This window comes from Perissodus microlepis, chromosome 23, assembly GCF_051167445.1.
Source record: "Perissodus microlepis isolate ML-2025 ecotype Zambia chromosome 23, ASM5116744v1, whole genome shotgun sequence".
Classification (NCBI taxonomy): domain Eukaryota; kingdom Metazoa; phylum Chordata; class Actinopteri; order Cichliformes; family Cichlidae; genus Perissodus; species Perissodus microlepis.
The window spans coordinates 38,969,084-38,992,927 of NC_140482.1; the positions used below are offsets into that span (position 1 = coordinate 38,969,084).

General features: G+C 41.6%; 2 protein-coding genes across 5 annotated transcripts; one reads left to right on the forward strand and one right to left on the reverse strand.

Moving 5' to 3' along the window:
• The first annotated feature begins 55 nt into the window (after window positions 1–55).
• Window positions 56–1,793, forward strand: LOC146362118 (small ribosomal subunit protein eS27-like). Of its 2 annotated transcripts, none has more exons than XM_084920664.1 (4): window positions 56–221; window positions 907–1,015; window positions 1,104–1,214; window positions 1,307–1,793. In XM_084920664.1, the coding sequence occupies exons 1-4, from the start codon at window positions 216–218 to the stop codon at window positions 1,333–1,335; spliced, it is 255 nt and encodes an 84-aa protein (XP_084776790.1). In that variant the 5' UTR covers window positions 56–215; the 3' UTR covers window positions 1,336–1,793. The 2 variants fall into 2 exon arrangements, with proteins under 2 accessions (XP_084776790.1, XP_084776789.1); XM_084920663.1 differs by lacking the exon at window positions 56–221 and adding an exon at window positions 279–794.
• On the reverse strand, window positions 1,616–23,407 carry tpm4a (tropomyosin 4a). 3 transcript variants are annotated; one of them, XR_014799385.1, is made up of 10 exons: window positions 23,077–23,407; window positions 20,428–20,553; window positions 6,426–6,559; window positions 6,174–6,291; window positions 5,996–6,066; window positions 5,809–5,884; window positions 4,764–4,826; window positions 4,461–4,530; window positions 3,546–3,688; window positions 2,751–2,840 (listed from the first exon to the last, which is right to left on the reverse strand). XR_014799385.1 is itself a non-coding variant. In XM_084920660.1 (9 exons), exons 1-9 carry the CDS (start codon window positions 23,188–23,190, stop codon window positions 2,758–2,760), a joined length of 855 nt encoding a protein of 284 aa, XP_084776786.1. In that variant the 5' UTR covers window positions 23,191–23,405; the 3' UTR covers window positions 1,616–2,757. The 3 variants fall into 3 exon arrangements, 2 of the variants coding, with proteins under 2 accessions (XP_084776786.1, XP_084776787.1); XM_084920660.1 differs by lacking the exon at window positions 3,546–3,688 and having other exon boundaries at window positions 1,616–2,840; window positions 23,077–23,405; XM_084920661.1 differs by lacking the exons at window positions 3,546–3,688; window positions 20,428–20,553; window positions 23,077–23,407 and adding an exon at window positions 14,069–14,658 and having other exon boundaries at window positions 1,616–2,840.
• Between the last annotated feature and the right edge of the window lie 437 nt (window positions 23,408–23,844).

The following is a 23,844-nucleotide window of genomic DNA, read 5'->3' on the forward strand; positions in this document are numbered from 1 at the left end:
TACAGCTGTGCTGTTTGTCTGTTAAACACGTATTGTGCATTCAGCACGGACCTACTTAGCAAGTATCTGTTGCCCCTCCCTTACACGAAGACTCCGCCTACTCGATTCTCAGACCTACACCAAACTACAGGTGGATTTAGTGACGAGCATAGCGGGCTTAGTTTGCTATATCATTTATTTACATTTGACGAGAAAACCGGACGATCTGAGCAAAAATGTCTGTAAGTGAAAATCTTATTATAATTTTTATATTTGACTGTTTTTGTTTGAAATATTAGAAAGTAGAACAGTTCTGACTGACAGAAAGGTGCTTTAATAGTATTTTGTGAACTAAGAAATACAACATTGTACTGAATTTTAAAAAGAGTAGCAATAAAGTGAGTAATATTTTTTTAACTCTTGTAATATTGAACTTGTAGCAACATGTTATATACTGTTATCTGCCCATTGTTCTTGTACTGTACGAATGATGCTTGGGCTTGTCTGGACATGTTGCTCCTCTAACTAGCAATTCATTCTTCAGACTGTAGGGGGCATACGGCTATAAAACATATTGCGGTACATCTCTTAAGACAATCCTGTCTTCTTCTTTCACCTCAGCGGATCATCTGTCTTCATCTCACCCTATCCCCATCATCTTCCACTGTCACCTTTATCCAGTATATTCAATATTCAGCCTCTTTAATTTCTAAACCAGTTAACCTGAGCTGTACAAATTTCTGTCAGCTATGCCTCCTGTCTTTTTGTTAGTGCTGTCTCCAAACCATACATCACAGCAGTTTTACCATGATCTTGTAAATAATCATTTTCATATTCTTATCCCTCCATTAACCCCATCCTGTTAGTAGCAGAACAATTGAATAGTTCATGTTTTTTAAAAAAAAAATGCTCTGCCTTTTCTTGCAGCTGGCTAAGGATCTGATGCACCAAAGTTTTGCCGAGGAGAGGAGGCGGCATAAGAAGAAGAGGCTGGTGCAGAATCCAAACTCTTACTTCATGGATGTTAAATGCATGGGTAGGAATTTTGGCTCATGGTGCAAAGTTTTAGGATTTATTTTTAGTTATGTGTGGCAAGCTCTAATTGATCTGCAAATGCTCATCAGGGTGTTACAGGATCACCACCATCTTCAGCCATGCCCAGACAGTGGTGCCCTGCGCAGGCTGCTCTATAATCCTTTGTAGGCCACGAGGGGGGAAATGCAGACTGACAGCAGGTAAGTACAATGCCAAAAACAGTAGCTTTGAATAAGATTCTCCTAATTTGCTTGCAAGACCTTACTAAAATGTTTGACATTTCTCCCTCTAGGCTGCGCCTTCAGAAAGAAACAGACATGAACAGTAACGAACCTGGAACCATGCAGCAGAAATGCCCAAGGATAATCGAGGCCGAGCGATGCCATGTTGCAAATCCTCAGCAAATAGAGAAAGTGCCTCTATTTATCTAAATGAGTATGATTTTACCCCCGTGTGGGGCTGAATGAGACAGAATCATCTGAATGCATGTACACTCCAAAGCAGATTGACATAATGAAGCACTTTGCTGTAAAGACATTGTCATTACTTCTTCTGCATGAGTAAAATGCAACAATCAAATTTGCAAAAAACTTCAGACAAGTCATGATTTCTGTAAAACATTTTAATAGGTTGACATGGATGGGGTGGGGGTGGGTGAATGAAGTATTTCATAACAGTCTCAACCAAATGTGAGGCACTCTCAGTGGCTCTGACATGAGATGAAACCACGATGACCATCACAAAAAAAAAAAAAAAATTAAAAACATTTCATGAATTAATTGTCTGTGTTGTGTGTGTTCTTTGGTTTTGAGAGTTCCTCTGGCAAAAAGGAGTGGTGTAAATGAAACAAAACCCAAGAAAAAAAAAAATACAACTTCTCACATTACCTAACATTATTCTACTATATACAATAAGTATCCATGGTTGATAAAACTTGACTGAGCTTCCAGTGGTTTCGGGTTTAGCTCACTCATATTGTAAATATTGGCTACACAATGGCATATTGTTGGTAATGATGCATTAGGTATCAGTGGTCAGGTCAAGCATTTAAGTGTTCAGAACGTCCGCATCAGGTTCAACACCTTGGCCAAAGAGGCATTACGTTATAATTAAATGTAAAGAAGTCTGAATCACCGAGCCTTGCTATCAGGTCATCTGTTCACGTGACTGTTGTGTCGTTCTAACACAAAAAGAGACTGAGACGAGCACAGATCTGTCAAATATCTGTTAATTTGCAGCCACTGGAGATAAAATGGAATAACAATAAGAAAAAAAAAAAAAAATGTTGACTAACTTCAAATTACCACTAGGTGGCGCTTAAAAGCCACACTAGACTGAGCAAACCCCTATGCCATATGTAGCCTATGTATTAAAAATAATCAGAAGTGTAATGTATGTGCACATAATGTGTAAAATTAAGTCTGTGTAAGTGGTTGAGTGACCAAATCTGAGGTTTCTTTGGACAAATTTAGTGCCAGTTCTTTGTAAGTGGTCAAAAACGAATTTCTACAAGAACATCTGTAGGTTTAAAAAAAATAAAGTAGCAGTGGATTCAAAAAATCTTTATAAAAAAAAAAAAAAAAAAAAAAAAAAAAAAAAAAAAAAAAAAAAGGGACAAGCATTAAGTTAATCCCCCTTTTAGGTGGGGAATAAAGATTTTACAGCTCGAAAGGCGGAATGGAGTCGAACGTTTAATGGAATGTTAATGACGACCTCATCCTCTCCAGCTTCCTCTGTGTGTGTTTATAAGCTGTTCAGCTCCTGCAGGGTCTGGTCCAGGACTTGGTGCATGCCCAGATTCTCCTCTTTGGCATGTGATAGTTTCTCTGGGGAGAAGAAGAAGAAATATGACACGGTGAACCCTCAATCACCAGTTAGCAGTGCTCGCTCATTTCATGCCACTGTAATCTCTTCGTGAGGTTTGTCACACAGCACCCCTTTTTTTAAAGACTGCACAAAGGTCTGTGTTACTGGGCAGATGTTTTGCATAACTGGTTTGGTTAAGTTGTGCCACATGCAAAAAATAAAAATCAACCACTACAGAGTACCTTTCATGCATAAACTGCTGGCTGCTGGAAGACTGTTAGTGGGATCATACAGGATGGACTTTTTAAAGGACCCGTTTGCTGCACAGTGAAGTCATTCGTATATCCCACCTTGTGGAAATGGCATTAAGATCTATGCATACTTTATGGACATACAAATCAGAAACCACCAAAGCGTGTAGATTAAAACCCAGGTGACTACAAACTATTAATCCACACTAAAACCAGAAATGCTCACCTTTGTAAAACTGATATTCAGATGAACGCGTAGAGTAACAACTAATCATAAAATACACTGTTAATAACCTAATAAGAAAATCATAGTAACCTATATAGTTAGCTGAGACTTTGCATCAAACAGTTCCTAATTTCCTTACACACTGGCAACAAACAAACAAAAAACAACAGACAAAAGCTGCAAACTAGGAAAGAAAACGAGCTTTAATGAATTATGTTTTGCATAGTAAGATGAGCAGAGGCACATACGATCAGAGGAGATGAACATTTAGAGGCACAGCAGACAGAGAGAAAGAGCGAAACATGTCTCTACAGAGATGTCATGTCATTGAGGGCATGGTCCAGCTCCTCGCTAATGGCCTTGTACTTCAGCTTCTGAGCATACAATTCATCTGGACGCCAGAGGTCGACAAGAAGCAGAGGCAGGTGCCAACGACAGCAGCGACACAAGCAAGCCGAAAGCAGGACGAGAGCGAGAGACAGATGGAGGCAAAGAGCAGAGGGAGAAAGGAAGAGACAAAAAAATAGGTCAGCCTTTTTAAAGATGCAGAAATGCTTGGAAGAAAGAATGATGAATACCTAATTATGCTCAAAGCTCTTCACGTTTGTTTGTTTTTTTGCTGGGGGAGCTTTGAGCATTTAAGACTTTTGTGAAAGTCTCATAAAACTGATCCAATAAATCCATGAACTCAGCTGCCTGTGGTTCAACAACTGAACGATCCTGACCTAAAAAAAAAAATATGAGCACATTCTGTCCTCTTTGCTGTGGCTGCAGCTTCGTGGCTGACATGGAATACTTGTCCTTCAGTAACAAGGGTCTTTTATTAGCCTGTCTTAGTGAAATAGTTTCCATACATTTGGTTCCTGTGGAAAATTCTCTTTTCCACAGGAAAAAAATTCCAGTGATGCTGAAATAGGACACCTCTTCTAGAACTCAGGCCAAAACACAGGTAAGTGATTTTGCAACTGTGTATGAAGATGTGCTCGTAGTTCATCAGCAAATAAATCACCATTTAATGAAACTGAACGCATCTTTGCAGGTTCACTTAAAGCTAGCAGACAAAATGATTTGGGCTCTACATGTTCTGTTAAAAAAGAAAAAGATTTTGGGCCACAGATGCTGCAAATCCTCCAAAAACCTCAATATGAATGTGACTCTCATACCTTCCAGGTCATCGATGCTCTTTTCCAGTTTGGCAACTGTCCTCTCGGCAAACTCTGCACGGGTTTCAGCCTGGGAGGAATTCAGACAAAGCATGTCAAAACAAACTGATGAGCGCCAACAAACACATCCATCATGAAAGACTGCAACAGGAGAGCTTTTCAGCCAGCCTGGCTAAGCTTATGGAAATGTCACATTTAACATTTTAGTGATGGGGGGAAAATGCTACAAATGTCTCTGAATGACTGGATTATTCTCACTATTATAATTTTATTCTTAATTCTGTGAAAACACCATCATCTCACCTCCTTCAGTTTGTCAGTCAGAACTTTGATCTCCTCTTCGTACTTGTCTTCTTTTTCTGAGTACTGGTGACAGACGGAGAGGCAAAGAAACAGCATTAGCTCACACTTAGCTTTCAGCAGCAAACGTGCACACAATGGGAGCACAAAACGGCATCATCCCAGGATTATTATTGCTTTGAGAGCTCATGGCGCCACTCCCTCGCTGGCACGTAACAGGAAAGGTGTTGGCCTGTCCTGGGAACAAGTTCTGCTGTTACGGTAACCACTGCAGGTCTGTTTCAAAGACAAGCCATGCCATATTTGCTAAAGAAAAGTTGTCATGAGGTAAACCTGGCATGCCGTTGCACTGCATGTCTGTGCACGGGCGGGAATGAAGCAGACACATTTCTGAGTGCGGCAGGTTTCTACTGGCTGCTTATATACATACCTGAAACACCTTACGTAGCCATTAACACCACTCATACACACATGAAAAAAAAAAAAGCCTCAGTGGCTAATTTGTCATGCAGTAGATAAGTTGGTGTGCAAACATATATTTAAACAGCTGCATATCAAAGGAGTTCAGGTGCCGAGCTCCCTTATATAATAGCTTGAGGGTAAAATAAATGGTTTTAAGGAGGGCCTGATGATACACAGTTATAATGGAGGTAGTATGAAACAGTCCTTTGCAATGTGGTCTCCCTCTCTGAGGACAGCTCACCCAAATTACGGTGCACCGAGCCATGAGTAAAGCCCTAATGATAGGATTCATGTGTGCGTGGTGCCAGACTTGGTGTTCAGTATATATATTTAGTTTTTCTGTTTGTGAAAGACAATGAAAGCAACTGCCTAAAGTCTCAGTTTGTTTTGTCATATTATTAGATTTTCACAAATCACATTGATGCATTTTGACAGGAAACCTTTTTTTCCTCCTTTACTGGATAAAATCAGATTTTTTTTTCTATATTTGGAAGATTCTTGTTTAGAAAAACATCACCAATCTCCAGAAAGCCAAAGCAGAATTATTACTTCTTAACGTGTCAATGCATTTCTATCCGTCTTGTACCTTCTCAGACTGGGCTTCTAAGGACTTCAGGTTGTTGGTCACATTTTTCAGCTCCTCCTCTAGGTCACTGGCTTTACTGTAAGGAGAATCCCACGCATACTTTGTTTTAATCTGAGAGCCGCACAAGAGACCATGCATCTGTATGTGAGTCAATGGATTTATACATTTGTGCGCTTATTGCATTTACCATTCTGAGAGCTCGGCCCTCTCCTCAGCTCTCTCCAGCTCGCCCTCCAAGATCACCAGTTTACGAGCCACCTGAGACAAAAAAGAGAAATATTTTAAACTCAAAAAACTAAGACGCTATTAACAATCTGAATAAGGGAATTTCTCTCTTGCACTTAAGCCGTCACTGTCAGAATCACCTCCTCGTATTTGCGGTCGGCCTCTTCTGCGATGTGTTTGGCCTCCTTCAGCTGCATCTCCTGAATCTCCATCTTCTCCTCATCCTTCATCGCTCGGTTCTCAATCACCTTCATTCCTCTGGGATGACAGGACACAGCGTGAGGAGAGGACAGACTTGCTTTTGTGAAAGTCAGGTGAACTAGATAACACATGTTCTCCCATGCAAGGCAGACTTTTTCTCCACTTGTGTCTAATGCGAATAAGAAACTGACCTCTCGCTCTCATCTGCAGCCTTCTCTGCCTCCTCCAGTTTCTGCAGCGCTGTGGCCAGTCTCTCCTGGGCACGGTCCAGCTCCTCCTCCACCAGCTGGATCCTACGGTTAAGAGCTGCTACCTCACCCTCTGCCTTCAAAGGAAAAAGAAAAAAATAGGAAGAACTTTAGTCATGCATTTATTCAACTTTAAGTCAACCGAAGTTGTCTGTCGTCCTCCATCATAAAACAGGAAGAGAAGGAAATGACACAGAAGTCGGGGGAAAGAACTTGTCACCCTGTTTTCAGCAATTGTTGCAACAAAAATCAGTGAATGTCCAAACCAACCAGAAGGACGTAATTTTAAAAGTAAAGGGAATAAAAATTAACATCTTGTATATTTACTTTTTCGGATTAATGGAATAAGAATGACCTATTAAGCAATTAAGCAAGGCCTGTGTGGACAGGATATAGTGATGTCCTGTCTACACTTCCCTAACAACTACTGTTATCAGAAGGTTGAATCTGTCTTTTTTTGAACTTAAGTTCCTCATCCAAAAAATTGATGCATCAGTTTAAAACCAAACCACATCTATTATGAACAAAAGTCCAAAAACTGAACTCAAGTGTTGCATATTTCACCACATGAAACACTTTTTTTTAAAGCTGTCAATGGAAGAGCAGCTATACAGTCACACAGTACAATGCCTACCCAGAACTCTGATAAAAATATTTAAATACAGCCACCTGAATATAATCATGGTGCTATGACGACAGGGAAATATTCACCCTTATCATTCATATCCTAATCCTCACTAACAAAGTGAATCCAAACAAAGGCTGCAAGTGAGTGAGTGAGTGAGTGAGTAAGGGGGAGACAGTGTAATCTACTCTGTGTGCTCTCTGGGGTCACTCGGGTTTCTCAAATCAAAATGTGACGGTTAAAATGTGAAATGGAGGCAGCTGGAGGTCGTTGGGAGATTCGTCCATAAAAGCAGGGCCCAACTGTAACCGTCTTTAATGAGAACATGCTGCATCTGGTTGGAAAGTGTAATTCCTTACAATGTAGCAGGACGTCTGAGCGAAACATTTAGACAAACTCAATTTCCGGTGATGTTCAAACCACAACTGGGCAAAGAAGGGAGAACGAATGGGCTTCTGCTCGTCTGCCCTCGATAAACAAAAAGCCAGAAAGAGGAAAAAAGAAAGCAAACAGACAACTACACAAGAATTTCCTCTGTTGGTCTGGGAGTTTATCCAACAATCATCTCCTTGGGAGTTGCATTCAAAGTAAAAACTGACCTCAGTCTTAGCATAACACAAAGAACCTGCTGTTAAAATGAAAGTTCACAACCAGACTGATAAGTTGCTGAACCATTCACTGAAACTCGGAGTACTCACACAAGTTTATTATGTTTACAACCTCGCAGGCTGTATTCTCTGCTCTGATGAGGGCAGCAGTTAGTAGGTCAGTGACTCATTAGCCAGTTTTTCAGTCCAGCAATCGCTCTGATCAACCGTCAGTGTCTCCACCATTCAGCTTACAGGCAGAGGAGTCATTCTGCGCAGAAATTGGTGACTGAAAGTCACAAATAGAAAATGAGATGACTGATAAGAAGGACCAATGCAAAGAAAAGAAAAAACAGAGAGCTTAAATATACTGAGACTTCCATTCTCTCATAGACTCGATATGTTCAGGAAATCCAAGCATGATGGCACAGGCTTCGTTCTCATTTTTAGTATTTTCTCCATCTTGCATCCATCTAATCTTGGCCTGGTGACCCGCCACTCCCTCCGCTGGTCGTCTGTGTGTTTTTTTTTCCACCCTCTTCTTCATCCTCTCCCAGGTCCTCCCCTGTGAGCTTTCTGTGCAGCAGGGGAGGACCTGGGACAGGAAATGTCTGCCTAACTATCGCTGACGTGTCTCAAAACCGCCGGCACTTGACAGACGTTGAAAACCGAACCTGACACAGAATGAATGAAAAACCATAAATCGCTCAGAACATCTTGAAATCTCATCAGCAGTGTCGCTCGCACAGGTCTGCATCCATCGACGCCACATCTGGCTGCCCAGAAACGTTACCTAGTATTCAACTGCAACCTGAAATAACAGATATTGGTACTTCCTGTGTCCTGAATGGAGCAATGTCCAGCACGCAAACAAACATGCTATTCATCTGTTTTAGGTCATCTACGTTAGCGCACCAGCTGCTGTAATGCGCTTCCAGACACGCACACGCTCTGCAAACATGCAAACAGACACTCTTATTGCACCAATCTCTGCCTCTCTCAAACATACACACACACATAATTACCAGCTATCCAGTCTCCTACCCAGTAAACTGCGTTCAAGTATCAAAACAGACAAACATAAAAACCTCAGCTAACACCGGTATGGTGGCAGTGACAGAAATGTGTGCAACCTGGTGCCTTATCTGCCATCTGCTCATAGCAAAAAAGGCGGGGAGTGGGGGAGCCCCATACAGACAGAGACACTCTTGTGTCAGGTTTAAAAGGGAAAAAAATGAATGCATTTACAGGTTATCTCATAATTGACTGAGCTGTGAACAAAGAAGAGCCTTTCCTGTAAATCCTGAATGCACAGTTTTAGCCACAGACTCTTCTGCAGCTTTAGAAAATCATTTAACCTTGGCCGGTGCAGCCACAAGCCCAGCAGCAAAAGCTGACTGAAAAGTATTCAGAGCCTTTGTTTTGACAGCGTGTTTGCACAATGTTACCATAAATGCCAAGAAACAAGAAGTAAGGTTAACGACGAGCTTTCACTACTCATCATATAGCAAATGAGGATCTTGAAAAAAGGTGACAGGAAGTACGCTGCCCAACATCCTTTCATTTCCTCCCTTTGATTGTTCTTTCTTTCACTGCTCCGTCTGTCTCTCTGGCCATGCCCCTTCCTTTAGCACCCACTTTTCATTCTTTGGCTGCCAGGGACGCACCCTGCCTTATATGGTAAAACAAACTATGGAGAATGTTTGTGGTGGAGTATCAGGAAGACTGAGGCAACAACCACACAGACTTTAAAAGATACTGGGACACAAGTAGCTGCTCTGTTGTCACCGTAAGTTAATATGTCACCAGCTTTCTAATTCAGGAATGGAGCTTTACTGCTCAGTGCAACCAACAGGCTGTGTGGCTATTAGAGCCACAAGATTCCTAAAGCTTTAGCTCAACATTTCGGGAACTAAATTCTAGTGTAAGATTTAAAATAAATAAATAAATAAAAACCACTGTTAACAGTCTCAAAACACAAAACTTTGGGCTGACAAAATAGTTACCAGCTACAGTGGAGACTATGGATAAGCTGCGGATTTAAAGAGCCTAACTGCCATCATTCCCAGCCAATAAATAATGTGTTAATTAGTGAGCTTAGATGGGCTGATTTCAGCAGATTACACTGACTGACTGCCATAGTTTCATTTTATTGTGCAGCAAGAAAGCAGTGCAAGATGTTCCAAGACATTAAGCTACCTTTTTAACAGACACTGCATTAGTAAGTGGCACAGACTACGGTACTACTGATGGCATGGAGTGATTCATCTGTCTTAGTTGAAGTTAGAGCACTCCAAGTGAGGCTGCAGACTGCTGGGAGTGACTTAAGAAATACCTGAGTGTATTACATATCTTAGAGACAGCATCAAGGACAAGTGAAAGAGGAATCTAATTACTGGCTGATTTCAGGGCAGTGGGCTAATGAGCTGCACAATGCTGTTGGGGTTCAGTGCAAGTTATTCCTGACTGCCTGCTGCTCTTAAAGTTACTCTGTGTTGGTTCGTGACAGAAAGAAAGTGTGTAATCATTCCCCACAAAGATCTGGCATGCAAAGAAAGCTGCATAAAGTATAAGCCAGTCTGTCATGAAGTATGTAAAAGACGGTTGTTAAACATTCAGACAAGCATCACAATGAGCTCCTTCAGCGCTAAACAATTTGAACAATTTGTCGCCATTTAAAAGCATGTACTCAGACTTTTAGGAGGATCTCGACTCTGGTCTGAGTCTTCAGCTCAGTGTGTCTAATCCTAACCAGAGGCTGATTGCAACCCATTTGTGAACCGCACCACCAGGAATCTGCAAACCATAAGAAAAACCAAATTTTTCCAGCGTTGATACAATCTAACTTTCCAGATAAATATTAACAGGGTGATTTTTACCTGCAGGTCAAATATGAATCCCGGTAATCCGAGTTTCCTTCAGGTTACCATTTCCACTCTGCTTTCACAAGCAAACAGACTCGCTGAAGTGACTCACTTTCATGGACTCTAAAAGCGGTTCAAACACAACTTTGTGCTGTATACATGCTATTTAACGACATTACAGCAAATTCGCCTGTGCTAGGACTAACCGAACAAATATAACCCACTCCTCGTTTGAATGAGAACCCTCAGCCTTGGCCTGCATAATCAGCAAAGCCACAAGCCACTTACATGGGAGTGTTCCCCAGGATGCCAGCGACTGCCAAAAAGTATCAACATGTGGCAGTTATATTTGGAAAGTTGAGCTATTCCCAGGGAGAAAGTCCAAAGAAAACAGTGAAATCAGGAAGTAATTCTTTCCACAGAATCTGCTGGAGACTCCTAGAGGCCCAGCAAAAGCCTTAGCTGACCGCACAAAGCAACAAACGAACACCTTTAGCTCAGCAGATGAGTGTGGGGACGTCGTTTTTCACGATAAGCATTTTTTTGAATGGCTTCCTGCAATTTACTCTCGATATGAGATGCAAGTAAACAAATACAGTTGCCATAAGCGTAGGATGCAACTTCAGTGTGTCTAATTAAATGTTGTAGTGCAAAAAAAGACTGCAGACTTCTGCTCTACATGGAGAGAAATAGTGTTAGTAACTATAAGAACATAACAGGACACTAAAGATGAAGTGGCACATCAATGTAGAAACACCAACTTCACCGCGCACAGTAGTCTTCCTGTTGATCAGGGCTGGAGCCAGGGGACAGGAAGTGTTGGGAGTAAAAGCGCAGGAAGTGCTGGACCAGGGTCGGCAGCCGACATCCTGGGAGGGTCAGTCGGAGGGAGGGCGTGCGTGGGGATTCCTCAGTAAGAATTCCACTTCCCTTTTCATATTTATTTCTGTATTTCAACTTGCGTGTGGTGAAACACTGATGCTCACCATGGCAACTGTAAGTTGTCCTCACAACAGCCTCAATTTCAGAAAAGGAAGCAGATATTTTTTCCCCGTCTCTTTTTCTTTTTTTGGTCATGACTGATTGTTTAAACTAATCTTGTCATTATTAAGTGTCTGACAGAAGGAGAAGCACTCAAATTTGCTTCCATGTTCCAAAAACAACTAATCTGCTTCATCTGTGCTCTTCACAGGACTCCGAACACAGTAAAAATGATCACCTCTGACCCGACTCTGCTGAGAAAACTGAACGAATTCATGTAGAGAAACAGTGGCTATAAACGAAAAGCATCACAAGCCTTTGACTACAACCTTAAATCATTACAGAGAGGTGAAGAAACATCCCCAGAAGCGTCAAAACCACAATAACATGAAGCAATTTTCTTTATCAGCGAGAGACGTAGCCAACGTTTTTGTACACATTTTTAAAGGATGATTCATTACACGCGGCAAGGTTCTTGTTTTGATCTCCCCGCACTCAGAAGGATTTTCTGTGCCAAGGAATAACTCCAGGTTGTCCTAATTATTCACACATGGGACCACACCAGCCTCGCCACACAGTTGCACCACTCTGTTCGACTTTGAATGGAGGGACATGTGTGACATCAAACTGCTTGCGCACGTTAATCCCGACAGGAATGAAAGATTTTTTAAAAAATGCAGCATCCACTCTGAAGATAAGAGTTTAACCACACCCTCCCATTTCGGTGTAAACACACTATACAAGACATACTTATAAGTACTGGTCAACAACTATAAGTCCACCTCTGAAATCTCCCAAACTGGACGCTGGTATGTAAGCTGATAATGAATGACACCATAAAAACACTGGTAACAGATTACTGGTTCATCAGTTTTGAAATGCTGGACCAAACTGACCAACCAGTCTGTCTCGTAAGCAATAAAACATTTTCTAACAATGAATTCCTTAAAAAACACAACCCTTTCAGCTCTTCATTGCTGTGAGACCACACATGCACCCTGACAGCAGATGTAGCTATACGGGGCATCCCCATATCATTCATTCATTCATTTACCATTCCTGTGTCAGTGTTTTGAAGTTCATGCTGCAGTTTGCACAAACACTGAACAGAGACACTTGTAAAGTACACAAAGCACCCACTGAACAACCACAAACTGCAACACAAACAAGCCAACTATGAAGCCAAACTTCTTAAACCGATGCGGTATGCGAGTCCATACCAAAATAATTACCCACACGCCCAATGGTCAAATTAAAAAGGTGACCTGTTACCTAATAGCCATCCTGTAACAAAGGGCTTTGCCTTGCAGCAGGCCCAACTCCTTTCATCAGTTCAGCTGCCATATCTTTACTGCCACACCTTCCCCTCCCACTCTCGTGAAGTCTTTCTCATTGTCCTATCATTAAAATAACTCCTATGCAAAAAGTATGGCACCGTGTGCCATAAAGCAGCACGTGAAACGAGTCAAAAACTGTTGCCCAACTGTGCTGCTACTAAGCATTTTTCTCTCTCTCCCCTCCAGCCACTACCTTTTCTGCACGTGAAGCCATAAAACTCGGATGTGGGCACAGTCAAGAGACAGGCAGGTGACAGACCCGCCAATTACTCAATATATGAGTCACATCTGACACATTGAAGGCAATGGTTAAAGACGCTCAATTTGTGGAACTTTAGCAATGACTAATTTCAGCCCAAGCTGAGCAAATAACCCAAACTTTACAGTTTAATGTAAAGAGGTGTGGAAAACAGCTTTCACAACTTCCAGTTGTTTCATTGTTCAACTTCACCAATTTACAGTTTGATTATAAAAAACTTAAAGGTGATCTCAACTGTTACTGTTGATTGACTGATCAATGATGCAGCTGATCTTTTACTTCTAGCTGAAAACAGCAACATTTTTAGAGCTACTCCTTTGTGTCCCTAATAACAGAGGAGGCACTCTTTAACTGTGCCCTGTATTTTCCGATCATCTGTGGAGGCCCGAGGGTCAGCCCTTCAACCAGACAGCTGCCGAGTGAAAACAGCCACCCTTGCCGAAGTGCCTTTGAGCAAATCAGAGTGTTAAAAAGTGAATTCCATTGAAATTCCATCAAAACATTGTCCCATTAACCCGCAAATCGAATGGAATCTGACTGAAAATATAGTCACAATTATGACACAATTAACACAAGAATTATTTGACTTTAAAAGAAATAAACTGGTCAGGCTAATAGATTCGCCACAATTTGCACAATCACTTCAACGCTGTCTACGTGGTCTAATCACTGTAGTTTCACAGCGGCCTTCAAGTCACACGGAGCATGCGCGAAGAGCTGTAGGAATCCAAACTTTTTTTTCGTTGCAGACCAACGCCTTGCATTGTGGCACATTCACGCCCGCCACCAGTGAATCAATGACATGAGACTAACAAGACTTTCTAGAGCCCGAGAGGCGAATACGAACAATTCAATCCGTGTTTAATGATTATAATACATGTGAAATGGCGACAATAGAAAAAGCTAGGACAATAGAGGAGTTGATTGTCTCACTTTTTCCCGGAGCTCCCGTTCACTGTCCAGCTCTCTCTGTAGGACCTGAGCCCGATCTTCTGCGTCGTCGGCCTGCTGCTGCAAACACTGAATCTTTCTCTTCACAGCATCCAGAGAGTTCACACCTGCCATTGTTTACTGTTTCCTTACTTAACTTAAGACTAAACGTAAAAAAATAAAACACAGTTAAGACTATATATATGTTGTGCAAAAAAGAGGCCACTGATTCCTGCTTATTTGGTCTATTCAGAGTAGTTGAGTAACAGAAAAATAAGACTTTTGTTCGTTGATTTAAAAAAAAGAAAAACGAGAAAAATAGGCGTGAGTCCGGAGATAAAGTATGAGGAATGTAAAGGAGTCACTCAAGTGCAGCAAAAAGTTATATAACTAGGAAGCGTGAGTGTCCAGGTGTTCCCCGAGTGTTTCTTCTGGATTGTAGGAATGAAAAGTTCATGAGCGGCGCAGAAAGTGGTCCTCGGGAATGTAGGTAGCAGTTTTGGTCCGGACTCAGCTTCTGTTAGAGTTTGAGGAGCACACAGAATAAGCTGCGCGGTGAGAAGAGCTGAGAGCGCCAGACTGTGGCGGAGGAGGAGAGAGTGAGTGATTGGGTCGATGACGCCAAAGAGGGCGGGGCTTGAGAGTGAGTGAGTGTGTGTAAAAAGCTGATCCCTGTGACTGATGTGAGCACTGCTGCGAGACTTTGAAAAGAAAAAGGAGAGCCAGGATGAATTACTTTCAGGTCATTGTGAAGGCGCAGTGTCCATTGTTTAGTTGTCTCACACAAACTTGACGTGACAGTTAAATTTCCCCATAGTTTGTACTGCCTCCAGTGAAGTGTGAATAATTTGAGTATTTCCTCTTTTAAAAAACCCCCACACAATTATATTTCATTCTGTCATCGTGGACTACTGGTTAAAGTGCCACTCTGCATATACTGTTCTAACTTCATGGTGGAAATCCAAATCTAAGCAGCAGCGATTAATGTGTTTTGGATGGCAACAGGTTATTTAACCTTAAACGACCACGTGGTCACAGAGAAGCTGTTGCTCCATGTCAGAGGGGTCAAACAACTGGCCTGCATCAAGCACAGAAAACAGCTAAGGAGAATGATTAAAACTAGTGAGGAAGAAACACTTATCAGTGAGGCTCAATGGAAAAAAAGGCTTGTGTTTGCTAAGGGGCATAAAGATAGGACAAAGGTCACGTGGTCTGATGAGTCCAGATTTGTCTTCTTCCAGAATGATCAGTGGATCAGGCAGATAAAGTGATGCATCCACATGCATCTACTGTACAAGCCTGTGGGGGCAACACTAATGATCCGAGGCAGCTTTACCTGACCGGATCCAGGTTCAGTTAACATGCCCGCCGAAAAACTGAGGTCACCTGACTACCTGAATACACTGAATGACCCGGACTTTCTATCAATTGATTTTTTTTCTTCTCTGATGGCACAGGCATATTTCAAAATGGCATGCTAGGGTTAGTTGGGCTCAGACTGTGCAAGATTTTTATCCTTATTATTCTTGACATGAATATAGAGCAGGGGTAGACAACTCCAGGCCTCGAATGCCGGCGTCCTGCAGGTTTTAGATATCACCCTGGGTCAGCACACCTGAATCAAATGATTAGTTCATTACCAGGCCTCTGTAGGACTTCATGAGATGTTGAGGAGGTAATTTAGCAATTTGAATCAGCTGTGTTGGATCAAGGACACATCTAAAACCTGCAGGACACCGGCACTCGAGGCCTGGAGTTGCCTACCCTGATGTAGAGCAAGGGGCAACCTCTAGAAGTGAAGCTAGCAGAAAAGTACCAAAAACGGCAATACCTTAAATGGCCACTTGAGGCTTGCTAAAAGCAGGTAAATTTAATTGGCTCAAATGTTCAAATACTAAACTTCACTGCAGAAATAAGCATGTTTAAAGCCAGATACTAACGCGGGTTTTTTGTTTGTTTTTTCCTTTTGTGACCCATTTTAATTAACTAAAGTGATGCACAACTAGGCCCATGGTCACACTGAGCAAACATTTGCCAGCTAGGTTGCTATACTATCTGCTAAATCCGATCTTACCTAATATGAGGAGGTCTCTGAAATAGACCTCTCGGCCATATTTGAGATGTTGGTGTGTTTTTTCAGCAATTTTAATGCAGTAATCAGACAAATAATATGGCAGTCTACAGATACACGCAGCTAACCCAGGTTGCTACTGTTAGCTGATAACCTATCTCTAGATCTTCTCGTCCATATACGGTCACTTCAAGCTCTAAAAAAAGGGAAAAAATGGTGAGACTTCTCACCAGGTCTGCACAAACCAATGGGTCAGGTCACGATGGCTATATCCATCTTTTATTTACAGCATCTGGTCTCAAGTGACCACTTGTGTAATAGAATGTCACGCCCCCGCTCAATATGACAGTAAACACCTAGATTATTTCAGTGGGCAAAGACCAGAAATTGTAACTGGTGTGCTAGAATTTAAAAGAAGACGTCAGAATAAGTATTCCTTGGTGTGTTGCAGGCCATTTAAACAGCCCAAGATGATTAGTGAACCTCTAATATACTTCTAAATCCTTTTCAAAATTTTCATTATGTCGAATAAGACACCACCGGTGCCCAAAGGAGTACACACACTGTTTTTGCTGAGGACATGTGATTACTTGTATGCTGCTTAAAGAATGTGGCCATATGTGGCCCCGGCACCCTCCAGATGTAGTCAGTTATCTTGGGTTGACACCCACACTAACCAGTAACCTAAACCACAAGCCAAAAAGAAAAAAAGGGGGTAGCTAATGTAGGAGTGCAAAAAAGTGCTGCTGGTTCCAAAAACAAGACTCCATGTTCAAATACCGAGCTTTCAGAGCATTAAGAAACATGTTTACAGCCTCATGCAAAAAAATAAGATTTCCCCATCTAATATCAACTCATGGGAGTCTAGTCTTTTTTGTAACATCCTCATGGGTACTGGAGTTAGGGGTGTAACTTCTTTGATAGACAGGCATCCAGACACAGGCATCTCTAGCTGATATCTCTGGTTGGCCTCACATTCACTAACTGCAGTCACTGAGCTCGACCCCTCCACTGTGTTTATGCTGTTGGTGCCATTTGGTGTATTATATTACAGCTTACTTGTGCTTACAGTATTTTATTACTTAGTTACCATTAATTAGCTGATATCTAAATTGTACAGAACAGTTTATGGACAGAAATTGATAGCTAAGCCTTAGCTGATAACTCAGCACTGCCCTTACATTAATGATAGGAGGAAGTTCAACTAGCAGCAACGTCTAAACATAGCCCACACACACACATATATATAATTCCAACTTCTGACCTCTCAGTAAACCCGCAACTCTCTAAATAGAAATGTGTTAGTGTTTGTCTTGAAGCAGAGAGCAAATAGAGAATACATAAACCACTTCCCTGCTGACTGATGATGTGCATTGTGTGGGTGTAAATCAAATTTATTCTTCATTTTTCATGTTTCACTGCTTGCCCTGCCTGTGTTTACCCCCCATCGGCTCCTATTCACACAATCAGCCTGGGAGCTTGAATATGTCGGGTGGACGGGCAAGTAGGCCAGCAGATTTCAGCCGAGGCTCATCTCAGATTCAGTCCTGCTGTTCTCAACAAGAACATGTCTCACAGTCAGTCTCATGTGTTGATTGAGCTGCTCTCTCTCTGATTTGGCCCTTGCACCAGAAAAGCTGGAAGCATTGATTTCATTAGACACAGGAGTGTGGGCCTTTCTGTTTGCCTTAGCTACATTCCTCACATACCAGAGCCCCCCCCCCCCCTTCTCTGCTCTCTCCGCCCGCTGACCAGCTTTGCCCTAAAACTGTGACTGTTGCTGTTGTGATTGGTGTAATCAATGCCTGTACCAAGACCACATGCGCTAACTTTACTTTTTACTGCACTGTGTTTAAGTACTTAGATCTATAAGGATAGACTCTTTGTCTGGTGGCTTGAGCTAGCAATAAACAGTGATGACCTAAATATCAGCACGTCTGCTCTGGTGCCCTTTTTCATGAATCATAAACGGTTTGCTTGCAGGAGCTGCTGGCTCACTGTTCTGTTTTCCCAGTCGTTTCCAGGTTTCCAATTTTGGTCGGTGTGAATTCAGATGCGTAATGACTTGACTGCTTCCTCTAATAAGTGACATGTGGAGGGGAATTCATGGAAGTGGAGCAGAGCAGACTTCATAATTTGATGTCACTCTGTACTCTGTGGTAAATCTAAAAAAAATGCCATAGTGGACATCTATTTTTTAACACAACTCGCACTGCTTGAGTTCTCTTTCCAAACACTACAGGACACCCAAGAGTGATAGATACAGGTCAGGCTCTGGGTTTTCAAGGGGCCCACTTGACCCAGTTTATATGTGAGGCTTCTCAGAACCATCCTGAGTTTATTTAATCACTGCGTGAGGATAAACCAGCATGTCTCAGCCCCTAGGTCTATGTCTATATAGCAGGCACTTCCCTTCTCTTTGTGTTTAGCGCAACATCACATTTCCCTGGGATATCCTCCATGAGACTAAAACAATACCACATCTTAGTGGAAGGTGGGGGAGGTTTTTGCATGACTCTTCTCTCTCTGTGCTCACTTTGCTTCGTAATGCTGTGGTACTGCTTTCCCCTACTTTTTATTAAAATGCAATTTAACTGATAAACAGGTATACTGTAAACAGTATTGTATGTTTGTGATATATGTGATTCCCCCTTCCACCCATACACACACACACACACACACACACACACACACACACACACACACACACACACACACACACACACACACAGTAACGGACACGAGCAAGCAAACACACAGCTGTGCTGCATGAATCACCACTGACAGATATACAACCATGTGGTTTGTGGTGATGCCAATCTAAAATATGACCGCCTTTCCCAGATTGCAGCTGATTAGGCTCAGGAGAACTGCCAGTTCCAATCTTCTGCTACATTTACTCAATTAACTGTTTCTGTCCACAAACAAGGAGATCCATATAGGATTTCTCAGTGGTGGTTACATTTATTTACATCTTTACATGAGAAAAAGTAAATACTCCAGAGTGAAAAAAAATTTGCCATTGCAAGTTTGAGTTTAGTTAAAGGGGAAGTCTGTTTACAGCTTTGGGTCCAGCTGTGTCTCCATCATTTGGCTCTGACCACAAGACTGCGAGTTTGACAATAAAGTAATTTGGTGGTGTGAAGTTAGAAATAAAAAAAGCTTATCAGACTTCTTTCACCGCCTCCTTAGTCATGCCTGAAGTTTGTGGGTTAAGCTACCTGAAGCTACAGCTAGAGGTTGAAATGCATTGTTGGATATGTAGGCAGTGTGCTTCTTAACAAAGAATTTAAAAAATATAATAGCTTCCAAATGTTCAAATTAGTCAGCTTGGACATGAAATGCTATTAAACCTGCTAAGTCGTTAGAACAAAGTCTGTTTGATGTGGGACTGCACTGATTTCCACTGATGTAAGACCAGCCCAAGTAATAGTGCTGCATTCACAGCGAGTGAGTGGTCGTCTTGTTCCCTGTCTCTTGTAAGTGCAATGCAGTGAGCTTACAAGAGGCAGGTTATTGACTAATTATCTCCCCTTGTGTCCTAGATGTGTCCATAACTTGCACATTCATGTATCAAACTGACTTTTAAATGCTACATAATTTATTTAATTAAAGTCCAAAAGCATCATAAATACTTAAAACATTTAAAAATCCTTAAAGTACCAAAAGTGAATTTAGGCATATAAACTGTTTTGTGTTGTTTGTTTTAATTTTAGTTATTGCCTTTAGTAAATTGTATTAGAACATATGAAGTGGCACAAAATGAAAAATTCTTATATTTTTTGCATGTTTGTCCCTTTGCTATCATGATTGCAACATCTGCATGCAATTTGTTGTAAATGTCCCTCCTCATGTTTGTGTAACTGTAAATGTCAGAACATATGTCATGATGAGGCTTACAGTGTGTGTGTGTGTGTTTGGGTGAAGGGATTATAGTTTAACCGTGTGCTCATCTTTCAGGAGTGGCTGCACAGGAATGTAACTGTCTCTGAAGTGCTCCAAATCGTTCACCGCGGATCAAAGCAAAGCCACAGCTGGTGCCGGCTTAGAAAGAGTCCAGCTGTGGAAGAATGGTCCCTAGTTTTCAGTAGTGCCACAGTAATGTGTGCATGCCAGAGTCAGATGAAACAAGTATTAACATCCTTTGTTCTTCTTTACGGGATTCAAGGATTCAGTGACTGTAATGGTCATGGTTATTTGGCAGTTTGATTTCTAGTTTAACTTTGAGTAAAGTGTCCTGAAAATGAAGTGACACCGAACCCTCCTGTGTGTGTGCGTGCTGTTCACTCACATCTGCAGCTTTCTTCTCAGACAGTTCCAGTTTCTCCTGAGCATCTTTCAGGCCCTCAGAGAATTTGTCCAGTTCATCTTCCGTCTGCTTCATCTTCTTCTGCAGATCCAGTAACTCCTCCTCCAGCTAAAATAAAGGATACTGTTAGTGCTGTAGGGAGTTTGACAGCACTTTTTTTCATTTTAACTCAGTTTAGCATGAAAACCTTAGATGAACCTCTATTCTATTCTAGTCTATTCTAGTGTAGTGTAGTCTGGCCTGGTGTTGTATTGGATTGGATTCTATTCTGGTCTGGCCTGGTCCATTCTAGTCTCTGTTTTTTTCTGTTCTTAGATTCGATTTGATTTGATTCGATTCAATTCTATTCTATTCTAGTATAGTGTGGTCTGGTCTGTTACGTTCTCTTGTGTTCTGTTCTATTCCATTCTGGTCTGGTCTATTCTAGTCTCTGTTCTGTTCTGTTCGGTGATTTGGTATTCTATTCTGGTGTATTCTATTCTATTCTGATGGAGTCTGGTGTGGTCGGTTCTTCTATTCTATTCTTTTCTATTCTATTCTGGTGTAGTCTTTTCTATTCTATTCTGATGGAGTCTGGTGTGGTCGGTTCTTCTATTCTATTCTATTCTATTCTATTCTATTCTGGTGTAGTCTTTTCTATTCTATTCTGATGGAGTCTGGTGTGGTCGGTTCTTCTATTCTATTCTATTCTATTCTGATGGAGTCTGGTGTGGTCGGTTCGTATATTCTTTTCTATTCTATTCTATTCTATTCTGATGGAGTCTAGTGTGGTCGGTTCTTCTATTCTATTCTATTCTATTCTGATGGAGTCTGGTGTGGTCGGTTCTTCTATTCTATTCTATTCTATTCTGGTGTAGTCTTTTCTATTCTATTCTGATGGAGTCTGGTGTGGTCGGTTCTTCTATTCTATTCTATTGTATTCTGATGGAGTCTGGTGCGGTCGGTTCTTCTATTCTATTCTTTTCTATTCTATTCTATTCTGGTGTAGTCTTTTCTATTCTATTCTGATGGAGTCTGGTGTGGTCGGTTCGTCTATTCTTTTCTTTTCTTTTCTATTCTATTCTATTCTATTCTGATGGAGTCTAGTGTGGTCGGTTCTTCTATTCTATTCTATTCTGATGGAGTCTGGTGCGGTCGGTTCTTCTATTCTATTCTATTCTATTCTATTCTGGTGTAGTCTTTTCTATTCTATTCTGATGGAGTCTGGTGTGGTCGGTTCTTCTATTCTATTCTATTCTATTCTATTCTATTCTATTCTATTTGCATTCATCTGAGCACTGAGACCATCATGTTTGTTCTCACAGATGAATGAACCTTTGCAAAGATATAATGTTGAAACTTTTATCGAGTTAACAACTGCTGAGCAAAATGATGGTTGAAAGGAAACCAAGTTAAGCAACTGATAAAGCTGCGGTGGCTAATTTGCAAGCAGAACTGTGTTTATGATGTTTGGAGAACATTTATTTAAATAGCATCACCCTCTCATGACAAGAACTCTGGTATGCGGTCTAATCTCTTTTCTCTTTCTCCCTTTTCTTCTCTTGCTCTCTCTCTCTCAGGGTTAGCTGTTCCCCCTAATCAGTGTTCCCCTCTGAGTCCATGAAGTACATCTGATAACCCTGCTGTGTCCCACACTGCCATTCTCTTCTGGGCTCTAAAAATACAGCTTTTATCAGCGAGAACACACAGACGCCTGGAACCATAAGTTTGTGTGTGTGTGTCTGTGTGTGTGTGTGTCTGTGTGTGTGTGTGTGTGTGTGTGTGTGTGTGTGTGCACGCATGCACGTGTGTCTAATCCTCCATTTGTGTGTCTATGCATGTCCATTTGCATGCTTATTAAGGGTCACATAGTCTCCATAATGGCTGTTCTTTAAAATAGGTCCTCTCTATAAAGCGGTTGAGGTGGACTTGTTTTCTTTCCCCAAAGACCAAATCCTGGTCCTGGGTGGTCTCATCACTTGTGTACTGGTGGTGCTGACCAGTTCAAGTGAAGAGAAGTTCAAACTACTGTTTTCCTGCAGATCTCCTTTAGTACAGCTTTGTTTAAAGAATAAAAAAGTAACGAGTGGAAACTGAAAGCAATGATTTGCACCTCATTTGATCCAAAGTCAGCAATTTAATAACTTCCAAACTTTCCTGGACCTGTGGTTGGATCATCTGTACTATGAGGCATTCCTCAGAAAAGAAAAAGAAAAAAAAAGTTAAACTACTTCCTAAAATATTTCCCAGCAAAGTAAACCAGTAAATTAACTGTGAAGAATGTAGAATAAATAAATGTAAGAACTGTTTACACACTGTGTCCTTGTAGGTATGTCTGGTATGGTTTGAATGTCGTGATTAGTTTAAGAACTGGATAAAAAGAAAAGTCTTCAGAGAAAAGCACACTTACTGGGTGTGGACATTTCTTTTTTCATGAAAAACTGTTTTGAAATAAATTTCGCTTCAGAAGTTGCAACTAATCAGTAAATCTATAAGTAAACTATAAACTTAATCTATACATTTTTGCTTAATATACAGTTCTAGTTGCGTATTTCCAAAATCAGATCAATATCCCTAAAATATATCTAAAATGTTTTCTATATGCGCTGGAATCCCTTGTGATCCATCTCTTTCTTGCTCTGTCTTTCCCACCTGCTTGCATTTGTCCTCTGCCGCCTTCTTGTCTGTCTCTGCCTGCTCGGCCCGGTCGATGGCATTCTCCTTGTCCAGTTTCAGCATTTGCATCTTCTTCTTGATGGCCTCCATGGTGGCTGCTCGGCTGGATTTTCTCCCTCTGAGATGTTCAAACGCACCGTTAAAAGTTTGGGCTCTCGCTGAGATGTAGGAGATTCAGCCTTGCTTGCAGTGCGGGAGAAAGCTCGAGCTGAACAAAGCTGCAGAGAAAGCGAGAAAGCAAGAGAGGCAGAGACAGAAAAGGAGAGACAGATGGAAGGAGGCAGAAAGAGCTGTGAACAGAGATGGAGAGTCAAGCCCTATAAGGATGGTTATTTAAACTTCAACAGAACCTGCCTCCAGTCTCCACTCACCACCCCTATCGCCATCCTCCTCCCATGTTTCCCCCTCCCTCCCTACATCCATCACTTTTCTCCATCCTCTCACTCTCTGTCCATTCCTCTCTTCATTCAGCCACTCATCACTCTGCGTCCACTCCATCCTTACTCCCTGGCTATCACTCTCTTAGACACACACTCCACCCTATCAAACCACCCATCCAAGCTCGCTCTCAGGAATGGTCTGGCTGCTCCGCTCTTCAGCCGTGGCCGATCTCCTTATTTGGGTTGCTATGTTTTCACAAAGAGACGGAGATCAGACGAGCAGGTCCTGTTTCCACATTTAACCCCCTGTCAATGGCTACAAGTCCTGCTGGCACACAGCATCTCGCACTCAAAGCCTTAGAGA